At 46.4% G+C, this 19,365-nt stretch overlaps 1 protein-coding gene across 4 annotated transcripts in view; it reads left to right on the top strand.

Moving 5' to 3' along the window:
- IFT52 (intraflagellar transport 52) overlaps positions 1 to 17,324 on the top strand; it is a 120,744-nt gene extending 103,420 nt beyond the window's left edge. For all 4 annotated transcript variants that reach the window (XM_063960294.1, XM_063960295.1, XM_063960293.1 and 1 more), the window contains 6 exons: positions 155 to 223; positions 326 to 480; positions 608 to 695; positions 8,529 to 8,637; positions 16,759 to 16,904; positions 17,082 to 17,324. In XM_063960294.1, coding sequence (XP_063816364.1) covers positions 155 to 223; positions 326 to 480; positions 608 to 695; positions 8,529 to 8,637; positions 16,759 to 16,904; positions 17,082 to 17,126 — 612 coding nt within the window. In that variant the 3' untranslated portion in view covers positions 17,127 to 17,324. The remainder of the gene's footprint in view (positions 1 to 154; positions 224 to 325; positions 481 to 607; positions 696 to 8,528; positions 8,638 to 16,758; positions 16,905 to 17,081) is intronic.
- Positions 17,325 to 19,365: the final 2,041 nt, after the last annotated feature.

Raw genomic sequence — 19,365 nt, 5'->3', positions numbered from 1 at the left:
CTTAGGTTGTCTTCACAGCAAATTAGCAAGCTGGAACTATATTCTGTCACCTGACCGTATAGGCATCGGAACTGATACAGCATAATTCTGTATGCAGCCATCACCACTTTCTGGCACCTGATTTTTCTTTGTCTGACTTCTTGTTCTGTAACAGGATGTGCTTGTGCAGTGGCTCACTACTAATGACATCAAGCTGAACCAGATTGATGCAGAGGCCCCTGAGGTGAGTGTTGAAGAACTACCTAATGTCACCTGAGGGGGGTTAGTAATATAAGCATGGGATTACTAATGACAGTTCTTTTGCTGAGCTCTTTCTTTTTTCCAGGTTTCAGATTACACCATGCTTCCTGACACCAACAAACTATCCCAGCACCTGCGGGTCTGTCTGCAGGAAGGGGATGAAAATCCTCGGGATTTCACTACACTGTTTGACATGAGCATCTATCAGCTGGATACTTCCTCTCTATCCAAAGTCATAAAGTGAGTTACTTCCCTTCTCCCATTTATTGAATATACTGTAATTTATCTGTGATTCGTCTGTCCTTTGTTCTCTCCAGTGTATGCACTCTTCATATTTATTTTCCTGTTGTCTCCTCTGATTTTATAGATCCTATGAGCAGCTCAGTGTGAAGCATGAGACCCTACAGCTTATCCAGCCACAGTTTGAGACTCCCCTCCCTGCTCTGCAACCTGCTGTAAGTAGTTAGTGGGTGCCTATCAGGATAGATCTCTTAGGATACCTTTTATTCCCTTTGCTTCGCTATTGGTTATTATGCAAAGCCATATCAGTCTTACCTACTAAATGCAGACAGTGTTGGCAGATTTGCAATTGCTAAAGTGGTTATTATAACAGGATTGCATTCATTCTTAGAAATGGGAGACAGCTACAATATATATTATGCAGGGTTGATCTGAATAGTTGATGCCAATTCATTCTCAAGAGTCAACCATACATCCACCAGATTCCATATAATTATTGATAATGGGTTTTATTAATATAATGTATGCATTTACCAAAGGATACATATTCCGATCAACCATAACATTAAGCGCACTGATAGGTGTTGTGAATAACATTGGTTATCTTGTTGCAATAGCACCTATCAAGGGGTGTCATACATTAGGCAGCAAGTGAACACTGCATACTTATGAAGTGTTGGAAGCAGGAAAAATGGGCAAGCATAAGAATCTGAGTGACACTGACGAGGACCAGAGCATCGCAAACACACTTGGGGTATTCCCGGTAGTACCGACCTAAAGTGATCCAAGGTAGGACAACCAGGGAACCTGTGACAGCGTTATGGGCATCCAAAGCTCAATGATGTGCTTTGTAAGTAAAGACTAGACAGTCTGGTCCATTCCCAAAGAAGAGCTGCTTTAGCACATCTTGCTGAAAAGATTAATGCTGGCTATGATGGACAGGTGTCAGAACCCAGTGCAATGTAGCTTGGTGCATAGCGGCAAAACAGTTTGCTAAAGTGCCCATGCTGATCCCAGTACACTGCCGAAAGCACCTACAATGGATAACTGAGCATCAGAACTGGACCATAGAGTAATGGAGGAAGGTGGCCTGGTCTGATGATTCACATTTCTCTTTCATCCATCTGGGGGACGCTGCGATGTTACTTGTGGGTTAGAGGTGTGTGGTTGTGGAGTTTGGCACAGAACTATTAGAATCTAACTCCTCCCCCCTCTAACCCCTCCCATCTCCTTCCTGCCTAGCCAGTACCTCAGTCTTAGTTTTGTGCCTGTGGAGTACAGACACAGTTCTTTTCTTTCTCCTTAGATAGTGAGGTTTTTATTATTTTTAGACTTTTCTGAAGTACCTAGTCCCTGTTTACGGGTGGCAGGTACTGCTGGAGTGGATTTAGTTAGTTTTGTTCCACTCTGCACTGCCGCTGGAGGCCACCACACTCCGGTCACTGGGGCCTCGTTTTACTCTACACAGGATGCGGCAGGGATAAGGTACACAGCCACAATCTGTCACTGACAGTATTGGGCTGTCCGCTCTATTACTATATATATTTGTACCTTTGTCAGCCTCCCTATACACTACTACCACGCGCGCCCCCCTCCCCCTTCCACCTTCTCTCCTCCAACACGGGACTCGTTCCGGGGCTGGACAGTCAACTTTATTTGGGGGTTTACTGTCAGGGGCTGTGGTAGTGATACTGCTCAGGGGCCGGGAGAGTGGTGTCGCGCTCCCCGGGGCTTCCATTCAGTTGCCGTACAAGCCACAAGCCGCTCTGTACAGCGGCTCGCGGGAGAGACTGACTTCCGGTTAGTAGTCTCTCCCTGTAAGCAGCCGCGGCTTTTACATAATTGTACAGGGACGGCTTCCCGCCCTGCTCTGCAGCTCGCGCGCTCCCCTCCAGCGTACAGAGGGCTCCGGGCGCCATCTTCTTCTACTGCTGACAGGGGACGCTGTGCTGCGCAACACGGAGAGAAGTTTCTATAAGAAACAACAGCACTTCTCACTTTGTCTTCTCAAATGGGGATAAGCTAACTGCAAGTATATTTGTGGTTTTTTTGTTTCTCTAGCCATAGTGTGAGCTAATAGTCATCACCTTAGGTGTCACTAGCATTATGGGTTCACTGCTAGGTCACTGTTATAGGGGATTTATAGTGCATTTATAGTCCTATTAAAGATTGGTTTATTTTTCTTGTTCAAGGGACACTACCCTCCATTTCTGAATTGCGTCAGTCTAGATCGGTGACTGAGTCCGGTCAGACTCGGGTGGAGCCTCTGTGGGCTCAGATTATGGGCGGACGCGGATACCCTCTGTGCTTCATGCTCTGGTGCATCTGTGGTGGACCAACAGAGAGGTTCCGTGGATCAGACTATGTCTTCTAGGCCAGGAACATCCGGTGTGGACTCAAAATCTGGACAGATGTCTTGCTGATTTAACTCAATCCCTAAACAAGTTTGTAAACTCTGCCGGCAGTTCTTCTGCTACAAAAAAAAAAAAAACCCGACACAGACGTTGCCCGCTATAACTTTCTGGGGGAGGAGTTGGAGTAATTCCCGTTGGAGAATGGGGAACTAGATAGGATGAGGTTTCGGTCTGGGAGGATGATTTTTCTGCTAGCTTAGGTGTTAGATAGACACCATCCTTCAGACTCTTAATAACAGGGATATTTTAAAAGAAGCCCTGACTTAAGCCGGATTCCCGTTTCCAAGCCTTTTGCAGAGGAGGCTATGAGATTTTGGGAAACAGCCCAAAAGGTAGACGCTCCCATTTCACATTTAGCAGGAGCTACGGTTATTTCTTCTATACTGTCTGTGACGTTGAAAGATCCTACAGATGGGAAGATTGATACAATGCCTAAATCTGTTTTCTTTATCACAATTCTAGCTGGCGCTTGGGTCCTCGAGGCCGCAGACGACTGACTAGCACAGGTCATAACTGGAATGCAGTCTGACGATCCATCGGACATTCAATTAGCAGAACAGATTTCGGAAGCTCTTACTTATGTGGGTAAGACCTTGGTTGATCCTACAATCCCGTATTTCTGCCTTGACCGTGACAGGAAGACGGTCTCTTTGGCTTCGGGTTTGGAATGCCGATTTTGACTCCAAACAGACCTCTTTGGCGGTACCCTTTAAAGGTGAGTTCTCTTGGGGTCGGAATCAAGAAGATTATTTCAGATACTACAGGAGGGCAAGAGCCCTTTCTTCCAGTTGCTCCAACGAAACCGAATGCTATAAGGTTTCGGTCCTTTCGTATACAAGGAAAAAGGTAGTTTCCATTCCTTTCGTGTTTTTTCCAGATACCCACGAAGAGAGGCATTCAGAGGTAGAAGTAAACCTGCCGACAAACCTACTGCATGACTGTTCAGGATCTCCGGAGGGATCAGTGATGGTTGGGGCTCGGTTACTACAGTTCAAAGAAGTGTGGCTCCTGTCGAAACCAGATCGGTGGGTGACGGAGGTCATATCCAGAGGATATCTGTTAGATCTCGAGGAACCAGTCCCATATCGTGTGTTCATCACTCCTCTTCCAAGCGGTCCCTCCAGACGTCGAGCTCTTTGTCATGCAACAGCCACTCTTTTATGAAATGAAGAAATTCTTCTAGTTCTCGCTCAGCAGAGGGGTCGGGGATTTTACTCGTGGACAACCTGGACGGTTCATTTCAACCCAAAAGTTCAAGATGGAATCCATCCGCTTGATTATCGTCACCATGGAACCAAGGTGATATTTGGCCTCTTAAGACATAAGACGCCTATCTGCTTGTCTCTATTTGGACGGGCCATCAATCTCTTCTGAGATTCGCAGTCGGCCTTGACATTTTCAGTTCAGGCTCTTCCCTTGGGTCTATCCACGACTCCTCGGGTATTCACAAAGGTCATGGGCCATGTGCTGGCAGTTTTGCAGTGTCAGGGAGTCGTCATGACTATATATTTTGGATGATCTGTTGATCAAGGCCCCGTCAGAGTTAATTCTTCACAAGAGCTTGCGTTTCACAAGAGAGACTCTACAGTCATTGGGATGAATAATAAATTGTTCGAAGTCTTCTTTGCTTCTTTCCCAGAAAATGATGTTTCTGGGACATTTATTCGACGCCAACAACCAGAAAGTGGTTCTTCCTTAGGACAAGATTCAGGACATACAGTCCAGAATTCGAGCATGGCTGCATTTACCGGTGGTTTCGGTTCTCCGGTGCATGCAGGTATTAGGCAAGATGGTGGCAACCTTCGAGGCAGTTCCATATGCCAAGTTTCATGCTCGACCCCCTTCAGGCTCCGGTTTCTCAACTGTTGGACTCTGATAGGGCCTCATTTCGAAATGCAGCTGGTCCGCTTGTCTATACAGAATCATCAGTCGCGTCGCTGGTGGCTTCACAGTTCCAATGTGACCAAAAGCTGTTCCTTTCACAATTTGGTCTTGGGTGATGGTCACTACAGACGCCAGCCTCAGAGGTTGGGGGCAGTGTTTCAGACTCATCAATTCCAGGGCTCTGGACTAGTCAACAGTCAAAGTTGCAGATCAACATCTCACAGTTGAGGACAATCCGGTGGGCGCTTCTTCGGATTCGAACCATGGTTCAGGGTCATCCAGTGCGGATTCAGTCCGACAACGCCACGGCAGTGGCTTACATAAACAAGCAAGGCGGCACTCGAGGCTACTCCGCAAGGAAAGAATTCTCACAGGGGCGGAACATTGGGTTCCAACCATATCCGCGATTCACATTCCAGGAATCGAGAACTGGGAAGCGGTTTCTTAAGCCGTCACACAGTGCTTCCGGAAGAGTGGGAGTTTCACCAGGAGGTGTTTCTGACTCTAGTAGCCCGGTGGGGGATGCCCGATGTAGATCGGATGGCGTCTCGCCTCAACAACAAACTTCCTCTCTACGGGTCGTGTACTCAGGACCCTCCAGCAGTTCTAATCGATGCACTGTCAGCGCCGTGGCACTTTCAACTGGGATATGTGTGTCCACCGTTGCCATTGTTTCCACGTCTGCTTCAACGCATTCAGAGAGACGGTCTTCCTATCATCCTGGTGGCCCCAGATTGGCCACGCTGACAGTGGTACACTCTTCTGCGCAAGATGGTCATCAAGGAGCCATTCCGACTCCCTCTGCGACCAGATCTTCTGATTCTGGGACCATGTCACCACCCAGGTTTGGTCGGCTGGCTTTGACGGCTTGGTTTTTTAATCCAACTTTTAAGGGAAAAGAGGTTTTTTTCTCGCTCTGTTGGGTAAACGATGATTTAGGCTAAAAAGCCAGTGACTTATGGAATTTACCACAGAGTGTGGCGTATTACATTGCTTGGTGTGAAAAGAGTGGTTTAACACCGGATTTGTTTAGAGTCCCTCGTTTGTTACCCTTCCTTCGGGAGGGTCTCAATAAAGGTCTGAGACTTTCTTCACTGGAGGGTCAAGTTTCTGCCTTGTCGGTTCTTTTTCAAATCTATCATTCCAGAAGTTCAGACGTTCCTTCAGGGAAGTTCTTCGGATTCAGCCACCTTTTGTTCCTCCGGTTCCTCTCTGGGAATGTCACTTAGTCCTTACGGCTCTTCAGAAGTCTCCATTTGATACCTTTGGAATCTGTAGAATAGCGGTATCTAACGTTAAAAAAGTTGTTTTCCTATTGGCAATTGCCTCCGCAAGACGAGGATCTCAATTGGCAGCTTTTTCCCTTTTTTATTGCAGACCACCCTTGTTGGTGTTTCATGATGACCGGGTGGTTCTGCGAACAAGACCGTCCTTCCAGCGTTTAATCCTTCTCCTTCCGTGGAGGATCCCCATTTGGTTCTTTTAGATATGCTTAGGGCCTTACGGTTTAATTATCTCGTACGGATCATATCTGTCGTACGGATGCATTGTTGGTTTTTAATTGATGCGTCCAAACGAGATTGGCCGGCTTCCAAGAACACAGTGGCTCGTTGGGTGACTTCGACCATCAAACAGTCTTCTGATGTTTCAGTTCCTGACTCAATTCCAGCTCATTCGAGTTGGAGCTTCTTGGGCTGCTCGCGGGGGTGCATCTATTGAGCAGCTGTGTAGGGCGACGACCTGGTCGTCTGTGCATACGTTTAAAAAAAAAAAAAAAGTTTTTACCGTTTTCATACCTTTGGTTTGGAGACTGCCTCTGTTGGGCGTCAGATGTTACGGACGGCTATGCCGTCTACTTCTCCCTCCTCTCATTAGCTTGCTTTGGGAAATCCCACAAGTAACGGCGCAGCGTCCCCCAGATGGATGAAAGAGAAATAGGGATTTTTGTTTACTTACCGTAAAATCTCTTTCTCTTTCTTTTACATCACGTGGACAGCCAAGTGCGTGTGTGTCATTTACCTGGGGAAGAGATGGCACCAGGATGCACTTTGGGAGGAAGGCCAGACGTCACAGGCAATATGCTGCTCTGGCCAATATTCTGCTTGGAAACCTTGGGTCTGGGCAGTCATTTGGATGTTACTCTGAGAAGTATCACCTACCTAGACATTGCTGCAGACAGTGGACCTTATTCAGCTTAATTTGCAGTTTTGCTATTTTAGCAAAACTGCAACTGGCTGCAATCGCATGCAGAGGGCCGCCCAGCACAGGGCAAGGCTGCCCAGCATACAAATGCCCACCAGTGATGTGATCATAATGTAATTGAGATCGCATTGCTGATTTGTGGAAGCCCCCATGCCTCAGCAGCCAGGCTGGGAAGGCAGGAGCAGGGCGGGCATTTTCTGGGTCGCATCATCACGAGGCCACCCCGAACCTGCCCTGTTTTTATCGACACACCCACCCAACACTGTGACGCCACATTGCCGCCCCTTTCCGCCATGCGATTGCATTCTCCCGGGCCGCGCGTGCCCAAAATGGGGGATGCACAGTGGTCGTGAACACGGGAGAATGCGGTGCAGTGCGACCTGAATAAGGTCCAAAGTACATCCATTCATGGCAACGGTATTCCCTTATGGCAATGGCCTCTTTCAGCAGGATATTAAATCCTAATACACTGCAAAAATTGTTCAGGAATGGTTTGAGGACATGATAAAGCGTTCAGGGCCTCCAAATTCCCTAGATGTCAATCTGATCAAGCGTCTGTGGGATGTGCTGGAAAAACAAGTCTGAGCCATGGAGGCCCCAACTTGCAACTTACAGGACTTAAGGATCTGCTGCTAATGTCTTGGCACAAGATACCACAGGAGACTTTCAGAAGTCTTGTGCCTCAATGGAGCTGAGATGCTTTGGCGGCACGCAGGGGAACTACACAATATTAGGCATGTGGTTTTAATGTTATGGCTGATCGTGTATGCTTTTAGAAAAATCTTTCCATTTGTGATGTGAAAGCAAGGAAACTCACTAAATTATCTATAGAATTTAAGACTCCACCCAGATTCCACCCAAAATGACAAATTCAGCATTGGTGTACAACCCATCGCTTGTATGAAAAAGGTTATGTCACGCAATGGACTCTGACTCCCTCTTACTGGACTAGGCCCTCCCTCTGGCCACCACAATAAACAAACATATTGAGTTACATGGAGCATCATATATAATATATAGATCCCTGCACTCTCACGCAGCTCTGCCAACAACTGATGTGCCAATCAGAGTCCGACCCACATAGAGGTGGGACCCATAGTACAATACAGGATTATCCACCGAGTGGAACAGATAGCACTCTCCAGACTTTACCTTTACATTAAATACTTTCTCTGCTGATTTATTGAAGTAATCTCACAGTTCAAAGGTAATATCCATTTCCGACGTTTCGGTCCACACCAGGACCTTTGTCAAGGAATTACAGCGTCATCAAAAAGTCAGCATCACAGCAAGAGTCAGCATAGCAGGTAACTGTTATACTTTATTTGCTGATTTATTGAAGTAAAGTCTGGAGGGTGCTATCTGTTCCACTCGGTGGATAATCCTGTATTATATATATATATATATATATATACACACACATACATACATACATACATACATACATACATAGATATAGATTTTCTGTAACTTAGAGGCAGTAGAAACTGCATACCCACCATCCCTGATAGGAGTATATACCTACGACTGTTCTGTGTTCCTTAACAGGTATTTCCTCCTTCATTCCGGGAGCTTCCCCCACCAGCCCTCGACCTCTTTGACTTGGATGAGAATTTCTCTTCTGAAAAATCCCGCCTAGCACAGATCACGAATCGATGTGAGTAACAAGCACTTATGGTTATACCTTCACACATTTACTGTATGCCCCTGATCATCTAGTTAGTACTTGCCTGTATACAATAAACCTTTAAAGCTTTTTACATTTTAAAATGATCACACTTTCATGAGGGAACAAGTACTTAAGATACAAGAATGGACTACTACAGAACCTAGAGATCTTTCATAAAAGCTCACATAGCAAACACAATCTGGGCAAATTCAGAGGCAAGAGGCAAACTGCATTTCCTCTTGTTCTTGTGAGCTCATGTGGAGAGGAGGTTGTGGTCCCAGGTACCGGTGGCTTCTCAGCAGTCTATATTAAAGCTTTTAAACATATGTTTTTTTCAGCATCTATATAATCTTTATATAGATATCCTTGTGTGGAATCACTGTCCATCCTGGGTGCTGGAAACCAGGGATTGCTCGAATACATAAAATGGGCCAAGGTCCATATTTCTGTACTAGCTGTAGACTCATTTTTTCATTAAGTATTGTATTTCTCTTTCATCCACTAGGGGACACTGGAGTCTTATACAGTAGGGGTGTGAAGCTTGCAACCGGAGGTGTGGCACAATCTAAAATTAGCATGGTCTGCACAGCCGGCTCCTCCCCCTTCACAGCCCTCCTCCCTCAGTTTGAAAAATTGTGCCAAGGAGGTAACAGGCACAGAAGGAGCTCCTGCTCCATTTCAATACTGAGACTGAGTTAACCTAATGAAAAGGGGGACGAAAGTCTTAACAATAGAGAGACAATGATCCCTACTAAAGGGGATCTGCATCTCTCCTCAGAAAATCCGGAGCACAGAGTCAGTGAGTACTGGTTGTAAAAGGGCCCTAGTTATAGTTAAACTTTAGATACAGGGCATAAAAAGAACAGTAACAAATAGCTTTTTCATGGATCCAGGAGGCAGTTTAACAGTCTCCCTCTCGCGGACCACACACGCTGTTAACCTTCTAGCTCTAAGCGCTGGAACTCAGCAGCACAGCTTTCCCCACCGCCCCCCTCCTTCCCCTGGCGCTGTGACACAAGGGGAGACAGCAAACTGGCCAGCTAGACAAGGGATCACTTTTAAATACCGCTACATGTCCGCTCCCCAGTCCGCCCCTCCTGCCTATACAAACGGAGGGCTGAGGGAGACATAGCGCGGCTGTCAACGGCCGTATAACGCCGCCGCTTAAACACAGCGGGATACTTCAAAGGTGCCTCCCGCTGAAACGATCTATCGCGGCTAGCAGCCGCAGCTTCCCCTGCAACCTGCCGGGACCTGGGCTGTACCCCCCACACGCCTCCCGCCGCCGGCGCTAGTACGAGGGCGCGGGGGGCTGGAACATCTGACAGGGGAGAAGAGCAGCAGCGGCTTCTCAACGCGGCTGCCGTATAACTTAATACCTGGCAGGCTAGCAAGCTCCCCCGCCACCCCCCTTCTTTTATAGACCTCCAGCTGCCAGCGCAACATGGAGGGAACTGGGGGAGACAATAAATGTGGAGGGAATGTATGGAAAATGGGCTGGGGCACTTTAGTGAATATATATATATATATCTATATATATATATCTATATATTAAATATATAGTGGCGGCCATTTTAAAACTATTAGAGGCGCCTAAAAGTTTCTATTAGAAGGTATACGCCCCTTTAGACTAGTTAGGCTTCCAGACCAGTCATAGCAAAGGAACAGGTTTTGTTATGATAGAACACTGCTCCCTCTAGTGGATATTTTATATATAGGACTCTGCTGCAATGGATTTTCAATGTACTCTAACAAAGAGTTGGCTATATATTTTCAAGGGACTTCTACACAAAAGATCCCGACGAAATTAAGGGAACGACTGGATCACAAACCCTACCCCAGAACTGAAATACAGTTGGGTGTGCGAGGGTGGCAACAGCTGGTGATATTATTCTTATTATTATTATTACTTTAATTTTTATTTTTTATTTTTTATGTATGGGTCCACATTTACCTTAACCTTTAATAGGATTACTGAGAGTTGCCAGTCGGACTTAATCCCCTGCTGTAATGACTTAATCCCCTGCTGTATTGTTCGAAGACAATAGCCGAAGGGTTTATGCTAAGAAGTCATGTTGTGCCTATGCGCAGAAAACTAGTCGAGATAACCGGGGACTCATCTGTAGTATATAATGAAATTATCCAGCTAGATGAATCCGGTGTACCTTTTAATATCCATCACCCGTTACGGTCTTTCTGTTCCTATTATAAAGGTGGAAAGCACTGAGAAGCGCTCCATGGGGTGCGGCTTCAGATGTTAAAAGCACTTACCAAGAGCTTATTATGTGTGCACAAACTGTAATAAGATCAGCGCTAGTTTGGGTGACTCCCGGGTATGCGTTCCTGTTTAGTTAAAGGCGCTCAACACGGGAGCAAGGTTCCGCCAAAGATTTCAAAAGAAATGTCAGAGACCATGGAGGTATTCTGATTTAACTGAATCCCTCCTGCGCAAGCATTATGCAATGTGAGCAAGGCGTTTCAGAGAACCCTCCCCATCTTACACGAAGGAGGAAGAGGGTCTTATAGTTGAAAGGGCGAGATAATTGAGTCTGCCTTAGTTCAGGAGTTTAGATTCCCTTATCGAAGCAGTTATGGAGATCCTAAGTTTCCTGACGTAAGGAGTTAAGGAACCAGAGTGTTTTTCGATTTATTCGTATCCCTCTCCTCGTTGACAAATGTCACCTATGCCTAGCGTGACCGCCTAAAAGGATATGTCCTGTCGCAGGGTGCACACTGCATTAAAATCACATTTTATAACAGCACATTTGTAGCATGGGCTGGGCGTAAGAAAGTCGCCTGGAGGAAATTTCTCAGCGGAGCATATCCGAGAATCAGCGACTTATGTGTGCCAGACTTCAAGGGTCGCTAGTAACACAGCGTCCCGCATCTCTGTTTTGGCCATTTACACTAGAAGAATTTTATGGCTGAGAGAATGGCTAGTGGTCTACGATTCCAGGAGTAGAGGCTGTTCCATTTTGGGGGTTAGATGTTATTTTAGGAGTTAGACAAGTGGATTTTGCAGGCAACTACAGTGAAATCTACCTTTCTACCTACTTCTTACTCGAGCACCACTTCACACGTTAGAGGAGGTTGCTCGGGACCAGTGTTTAAGTTCATTCGATCGCTGTCGTACCTAGCCAGAAGACAGTCGACACCACAAAAGCAGGACAAACCTATGGCAGGAGGGTCTTCCTGCTCACCTGGGGTCCACCTTGGGGACGTCTGGGCCAAAACATCACCAGACGTCTGGGTCACCAAGATATTTCCCAGGGTTACTGGATAGAAGTGCAAGAGTGTACACTCAGGCTGTTTATTAACAACGCGAGGGCCTAAGGTGCCCGTTGCGAGCAGGAGCGTTACAGAAGGCAAGAATCCTGCATACAAAGGCTTAAGTCGCCAGTCCCTAATCCTCACTGAGGAACGGGATTTTATTCAAAACTTTTGGTAATGCAAAATACCTTCATATTCCGATTCGGACCCCTCACCAAGCTTACTTAAGATTTGCACCGGTGTGGGATCACTACCGAATCAGGGCCCTGCCATTAGGTCTATAATCAGCCCCAAGACTCTTTATAAAGATCATAACAATAGCGATGACAGGATTGAGACAGTTGGGGGTCACGATCATACCTTATCAAGACGATCTACTGCTCAAGACCTCTTCACAGAAACAGCTGATAAAGGATGCTCAGCATCTCATCGAATTCTCATTCAACATGGGTGGATTGTGAACTTCCAGAAATCCAACCTCATGCCAACTCAAGGGAGTCAATTCCTCTGTCTCATCTTGGACACTATACAATTGAGAGTATTCCTACCAGAGCACTAGATCCAGGACTCAACGGTTAGTGGCTCAGGTACGGAGGACACAGATGGTTTCTCTACACCTCTGTGTGCCACTTCTAGAGAAGAGGGTGGCGTCATTCACAGCGCTCCGGTACGACAGACTTCATTCCCGACCATTCCAGATGACACTCATTGCTCAGGGAGCAGATTTGCCCTTGCTTCTACATCAAAGAATCCAGCATCCACCACGCATACGACCCTACGGATTTGGTGGTCATTGCACAAGAATCTCGCAGCATACAAGAGATTCGGCATTTGGGATTGGAGGATCCTGACAACGGACGCCAGTCTCAGAGGTTGGGATACCGTCCTAGTGGTACAAAGTCCTAACGGTTTGCAGATTCAGGATGGAATAAATCCAGTCAGTTATTGCGGGCTTAGAGCATGAAGGGCAGCCTGCCCAGATACATTCTCGAACTGAGAGCTGTTTACAATGCTCTTCTCTTAGCCGCAGACCTAGTCATGGGTCAACACTCAAAGATACAGTCGGACAATGTCACGACGACTGCTTACATAAACCATCAAGTAGGAACAAAGAGCAGGATGGCGTTAAAGAAAGCCACAAAGATCTTGTTGTGGGAAGAAGGGCGAAACATCATCCTCTCTGCAGTGTTCATTCCAGGTGTGGAAAACTGGAAAGCAAATGATCTCAGCCACCAGGACATGCATCCGGGAGAGTAGTGCCTACATCCACGGATTTTCAACACGGGGGAGAGGAGATGTGGTATACCTCTAGTCGATCTAATGGCGCCTCGGCGAAACCATCAGCTTCCCAGATCTGTGTCCAGGACAAGATATCCAGCAGCAGAAGGAGTGGACGCAGTAACACTTCCTTGGTGTTACAGGAGGGTTTACATTTCTCCACCTTTCCCACTCATACCAAGGGTTCTGAAACGGTTGAACCGAGAATGAGTATGGGCAATTCTAATTGCACCAGATTGGCCCCAAAGGAGTGGGTACTCTGACCTGCGAGGGTTACTAGTGGAAGATCCTTGGCGATTACCTCAAAGGGAGGACCTGCTATCTCAGGGACTGTTCCAACACCCAGACCTGCATAGGCTGCGTTTAACGGCGTGGTTATTGTAACACGGATCTTAAGAAACAGAGGGATACCTAGAACGGCCATTCCTACGATGATTACCGCCAGGAAGCCGGTCACAGCCCTGCACTACTACAGGATTTGGAAGAGGTACATGGACTGGTGTCAAGACCGTGGGTGGAATTCGGCGAATTCCAGACTTCTACTATTCCTTCAGACCGGTCTAGATGTAGGACTAAGACTGGGCTCTCTGAACGTTCAAATTTCGGCTCTCTCCATCCTAGGTCAGCAAGCAGTTAGCATTCTTGCCAGAGGTTCAAGTTTTTTTACAGGGGGTTCTGAGGATACAACCCCCTTTTCGCCCTACAAAGGCGCCATGGGACTTAAATTTGGGTTGGAATTTTTCAGATATCCAACATTTGAGTCGTTGACAAGAACAGACCTGAACTATCTCTATTGGAAGGTCACGTTCTTGCTTGCCTTGGTTTCGCCAGGCGGGTTCCTGAGTGGGAGCCTTATTGTGTTAGAGTCCTTTGAATGTCTCATGGAGTTAGAGCAGAACTCCGTACAAGAACAGGTTTCCTTCTTAAGGTTGTTTCGGGGTTTCACGTAAACCAGCCACTTGTGGTCCCATCTTTCCGAGGTCTCGCAGATGGGGACGTGTCCTTGGATGTTGTCCGAGCTTTACGGGTATACGTACAAGTTACGTCGTCCTTCAGAATGTCGGACCATTGTATGTTCTTTATGATGGGCCAAAGACGGGTTGGCCAGCATCTACGCAGTCTGTGTCTAGGTGAATTCGACTTGCTTATATTTCCTGTAGCAAACAGGTTCCGGTTCAGACGGGTGCTCCTACCAGATCAGTGGGTGCCTCGTGGACGGCCGTCAGAGGTGTTTTCACTACTCAACTTTGCCGAGCGGCGACGTGGTCCTCAGCCCACACGTTCGTGAAATTTTACAAGTTTGATGCCCTGGCGTCCGGACGCTCTAAGTTCGGACGTTTAGTTTTGCAGGCCACTGACAACACTCCCTCCCTGGGGGATAACTTTGGGACGTCCCCTACTGTATAAGACTCCAGTGTCCCCTAGTGGATGAAAGAGAAAAGAGGATTTTGGTACTTACCGATAAATCCATTTCTCTGAATCCTCTAGGGGACACTGGACGCCCGCCTCGGTGCTGTCAGTCTGCTGGGTTCACACTTCCTGTTCAAAGGACTCTTGTGACCCGCGTAGTATGTCCCAGGACTTTGACAAACAAGGTCATAGGATCAAATCACATTGTGGCTCTGTGCCTAATATGGATTTTACATAGTTTTTCCAAACAGCGTTGATTTTCCAGTTAAGAGTTCTTGGGTGCTGTTTGATAGGTTGTACGGTTCGGTTCCTCGCCATGTGCTCAAGTGTCATGTCCTATTCTCTTAGTCAAATTTTCCAAACTGAGGGAGGAGAGCTGTGAAGGGGGAAGAACCGGCTGTGCAGACAATGCTAATTTTAGATTGTGCCACACCTCCGGTTGCAAGCTTCACACCCCTACTGTATAAGACTCCAGTGTCCCCTAGAGGATTCAGAGAAATGGATTTATCGGTAAGTACCAAAATCCTCTTTTTGTCCCTGGTCATCATATAGGGACAGTACCAGTCAAATATATAAAATGAGTAAAGGTGGGTACACACTATTAGATATATCTGCAGATCAATTGATCTGCAGATATATCTATGTACGGATCGGGCAGTGTGCTGTGCATACACACAGCCCGATCCGTCGGGGGACTGACGTCATGAACTGGGCGGGCGCTCGCGCCCGCCCAGTTCACCTGTCAATCACCGCCGGCCGCCGCAGCATGTGTACGGGCGGTCGGACGACCGCCCCGTACACACACAGCGACGGGCCAATATATCGTTAGATATATTGGCTGTCGGCTGTGCTGCGCGGCCGACGCGATACGTCTGTGAACGACGGAGTTCACAGACGTATCGCCCGTACACACTGGCCGACGGTCCCGCGATGTATCGGCCGTTCAAGAGAACGGCCGATACATCGACCAGTGTGTACGGGCCTTAAGAACAAGATTCCATTTCCTTATTTTCTTACATGTTGGGAAGACCTGAAAGAATGGCGTAGCTCTTTAAGTTTTTAATTCTTTTTCCTCTATCTGTATTCCACCTAGACAATTCACCTGTGTGCTGTATCTGCATTTCTTCCTGAGATGGATGTTCTCAGTATTGATTTCACCCTATGTACTATTGTCAAACCAGAACAGAATGAAGATTGATGAAAAGGCACTTGTGTGCACACCTTACTTGGTCATTGATTGGCTGATAAATATGTCATTAGGTCGAAGTATTTAATGCAATCTTTACAAAGCACTTCCACGAATGATTACATCACAGCTTGCCAAACCACATGGATTATACAGATCATTATATTACATAAATAGGGCTCTATTTAGGACGTTAATTTTCTCATAAAAAATGTGGAATGTTTCCACATTTTTAATGCAACTCCTCTATTCACCAAAGGGTTAAAGGAGAAGATAATGCCTACCTATAATGTTTTATGCTATTCAGCAAGTCTAAAAAACGTTAAACCTCCCAAAAAAGCTTTACTTGATATAACGATATTTCTGAATGTTATGTAAAGAAAATCCTTAAATGTCACTCCTTTAAGGATCTAGAAAGGAGTGGCAATTGTATGTCCAGCTCCAGCCTCCCAAAAGAGTATAAATTGATTAAAATGTGTACAAAGGCTTAGTTAGTCCATACATATTTATATTTAGGTGGTCTTATGTATAAAATTTATATCTAAAATGTATATTAAAACCACATAAATAAAAATGTATACAGCCTAATGTAAATCCTATACATACATTTTAATCACTTTAGAAGCTTATGGGAGGCTGGAGCATAGCGTACAGTTGAACTCGTCACACTGTAGACATAATAATGCAAATAGGAGGCTACTTACATTGTTAAGTAATAAATAGCATGACTGAGCATGCACAGAACCAAATACATAAGATTTTGTTTTCAGATTTCCGAAAACAAAGCCTTATAGAACTTTGCAGAAACAGCGTGTTACCGCAACCGCTGTTCCTTTGAAGTTTCTTGCTGAATAGTAGTAAAAAATAAATTGTGTCTATGTTAACCGTTAATGATTGGGACAATATCAACATCTTTGCTGAATAGCGCCCATATTCTCTTTTATTTTTTTTCCCCCTTCATGCAGGCACAGAAGATGACCTTGAGTTCTACGTACGGAAATGTGGTGATATTTTGGGGGTAACTGGAAGCCTACCAAAGGGGGAACAGGATGCCAAACATATTCTAGAACACATTTTCTTCCAGGTCGTTGAATTCAAGAAACTTAATCAGGTATAAAGCAGAGAGATTTTTTTTTTTATTGTTGTCATATTACTTTTTGTGTTTTTTTATAATACCATAGACCTGATTGATCTAGAATTTTGAATGTTCTTGTGCACCAATCAACTTATTTCAATGCATGGCTTGCATAATATCCATGTACCTCAGTGTTAATCTTCTGTGTTTTAGGAACATGACACGGATACAAGTGAAACAGGGTTCCAGAGCAGGTGAAACTCGCCCAATAACCCTGATGCCGGCTCTGCGTCCCAGAGAAGAAAACCGCTTTCAAATATTTATTCATATTTTTATATTTTTTTCTGTTTGCATTTCTTTCTGTTGATTTGTGTAGAACATTGTAAATATGTTATTTTGTATGTTGAAGGTACATGTTCTGTACCACACAATAAATTGATACATAATACATCTGAAGCTGTGTTCTTGTTTTTTTTTTTTTTTTAAAGGGGTCTCGACGTAGCAGTGTCAGAAGGGTTGTGTAATACAGTATGTATTTGTTACAGTGAATGGCACTGCTCACTGTGGTGTTACTGAGGTTATATGTCATAGTCTATTAGTGTTAGACTGGGACTACCTGTACTGAAGTAGAGGTCTACCACTGCTGTTCCTGGCAGTGGCGTAACTAGAAATTAAAAAAAAAAATTCTTCGGCCCCCCCCCCCATTCCCCATAATTGGCACTATTAAAGGGATAAATGTGCGCGCGCGCCGCAAAATAGGGTGTGTGGCTTCGTTGGGATGGGCGTGGCTTCACATAAAGGGGAGTGGCATTGCAGGAAAAGACTACGTTATACCCCAGTTTTCCAACCTGCACGCCCAGACGTTAGCCACCACGGGAAAGAAAAATAATCCTGATTCATGCCCCTTACATTATTTGTAATTTTTCCTCCTTATAGTAATGCCCAGTATACATTATGCCACATACTGCAATGGCCCTTAGACATTATGCCACACACAATAATGCACATGACACAATATGCACACACCATAATGCCCCCGACACATTATGCCACACACCGTAATGCCCCCGACACATTATAACAGGAATCGCAATGCCCGTTATACATTATGCTACACACTGCAATGCCCCTGATACATTATACCACAGACCACAATGCCCGTGATATAGTATACAACACACCGTAATGCCCCCGACACATTATGACAGGAATCGCAATGCTCGTTATACATTATGCTACACACTGCAATGACCCTGATACATTATACCACAATGCCCGTGATATAGTATACAACACACCGTAATGCCTGACACATACCGCAATGCCCGTTATACCCTATGCCACACACCGCAATGCCCGTTATACATTATGCCACACTGCAATGACCCTGAGACATTATACCACATACCACAATGCCCGTGATATAGTATGCCACACACCGTAATGCCTGTGACACATTATGAAACACACCGCAATGTCCGTGATACATTATGCCACACACCGTAATGCCCATTACACATTAAGTCGTACAGTAAGGCTTCTAATTACTTTTAAATTACCTGCTCGTTGCCAGGGGTTTCATGCACTGGGTGTCATGCTCGTTGCCAGGGGTTTCATGCACTGGGTGTCATGCTCGTTGCCAGGGGTTTCATGCTCTTGGTTCCATGCACGGTGCCAGGGGTTTTCATGCTCAGGGTGTCATGCTCGTTGCCAGGGGTATCATGCACTGGGTGTCATGCTCGTTGCTAGGGGGTAGTGCTTGTTGCTAGGGCTGTGCTCCCAGTGCCACATATGTCCCCAGTGCCAGATATTACCCCACGGTGCCAGGTACTCACATGACCCCAGTGCACAATATAGCCCCCCCCCTATGTGCCAGGTACACATATACCCCCACCCCCAGTGCCACATATGCCTCCAGTGCCAGATATCCCCCCCAGTGCCAGATATCCCCCCCAGTGCCAGATATTCCCCCCCAGTGCCAGATATGCTCCCAGTGCCAGATCCCCCCCCCAGTGCCACATATGCCCCCAGTGCCACATATGCCCCCAGTGCCAGATATCCCCCCCCAGTGCCAGATATGCTCCCAGTGCCACATATGCCCCCAGTGCCAGATATTCCCCCCCAGTGCCAGATATGCTCCCAGTGCCAGATACCCCCATTCCCCCTCAGTGCCACATATGCCCCCAGTGCCAGATATCCCCCCCCCTAGTGCCAGATATTCCCCCCCAGTGCCAGATATGCTCCCAGTGCCAGATTCCCCCCCCCCCCAGTGCCACATATGCCCCCAGTGCCAGATATTCCCCCCAGTGCCACATATGCCCCCAGTGCCAGATATTCCCCCCCCAGTGCCAGATATGTTCCCAGTGCCAGATTCCCCCACCCCCCCCAGTGCCACATATGCCCCCAGTGCCAGATATTCCCCCTTCCCAGTGCCAGATATGCTCCCAGTGCCAGATTCCCCCACCCCCCCAGTGCCACATATGCCCCAGTGCCAGAT

This window comes from Pseudophryne corroboree, chromosome 3 (assembly GCF_028390025.1).
Source record: "Pseudophryne corroboree isolate aPseCor3 chromosome 3, aPseCor3.hap2, whole genome shotgun sequence".
NCBI classification, from domain to species: Eukaryota; Metazoa; Chordata; class Amphibia; order Anura; family Myobatrachidae; genus Pseudophryne; species Pseudophryne corroboree.
This window is presented reverse-complemented; position numbering and strand designations above follow the sequence as displayed.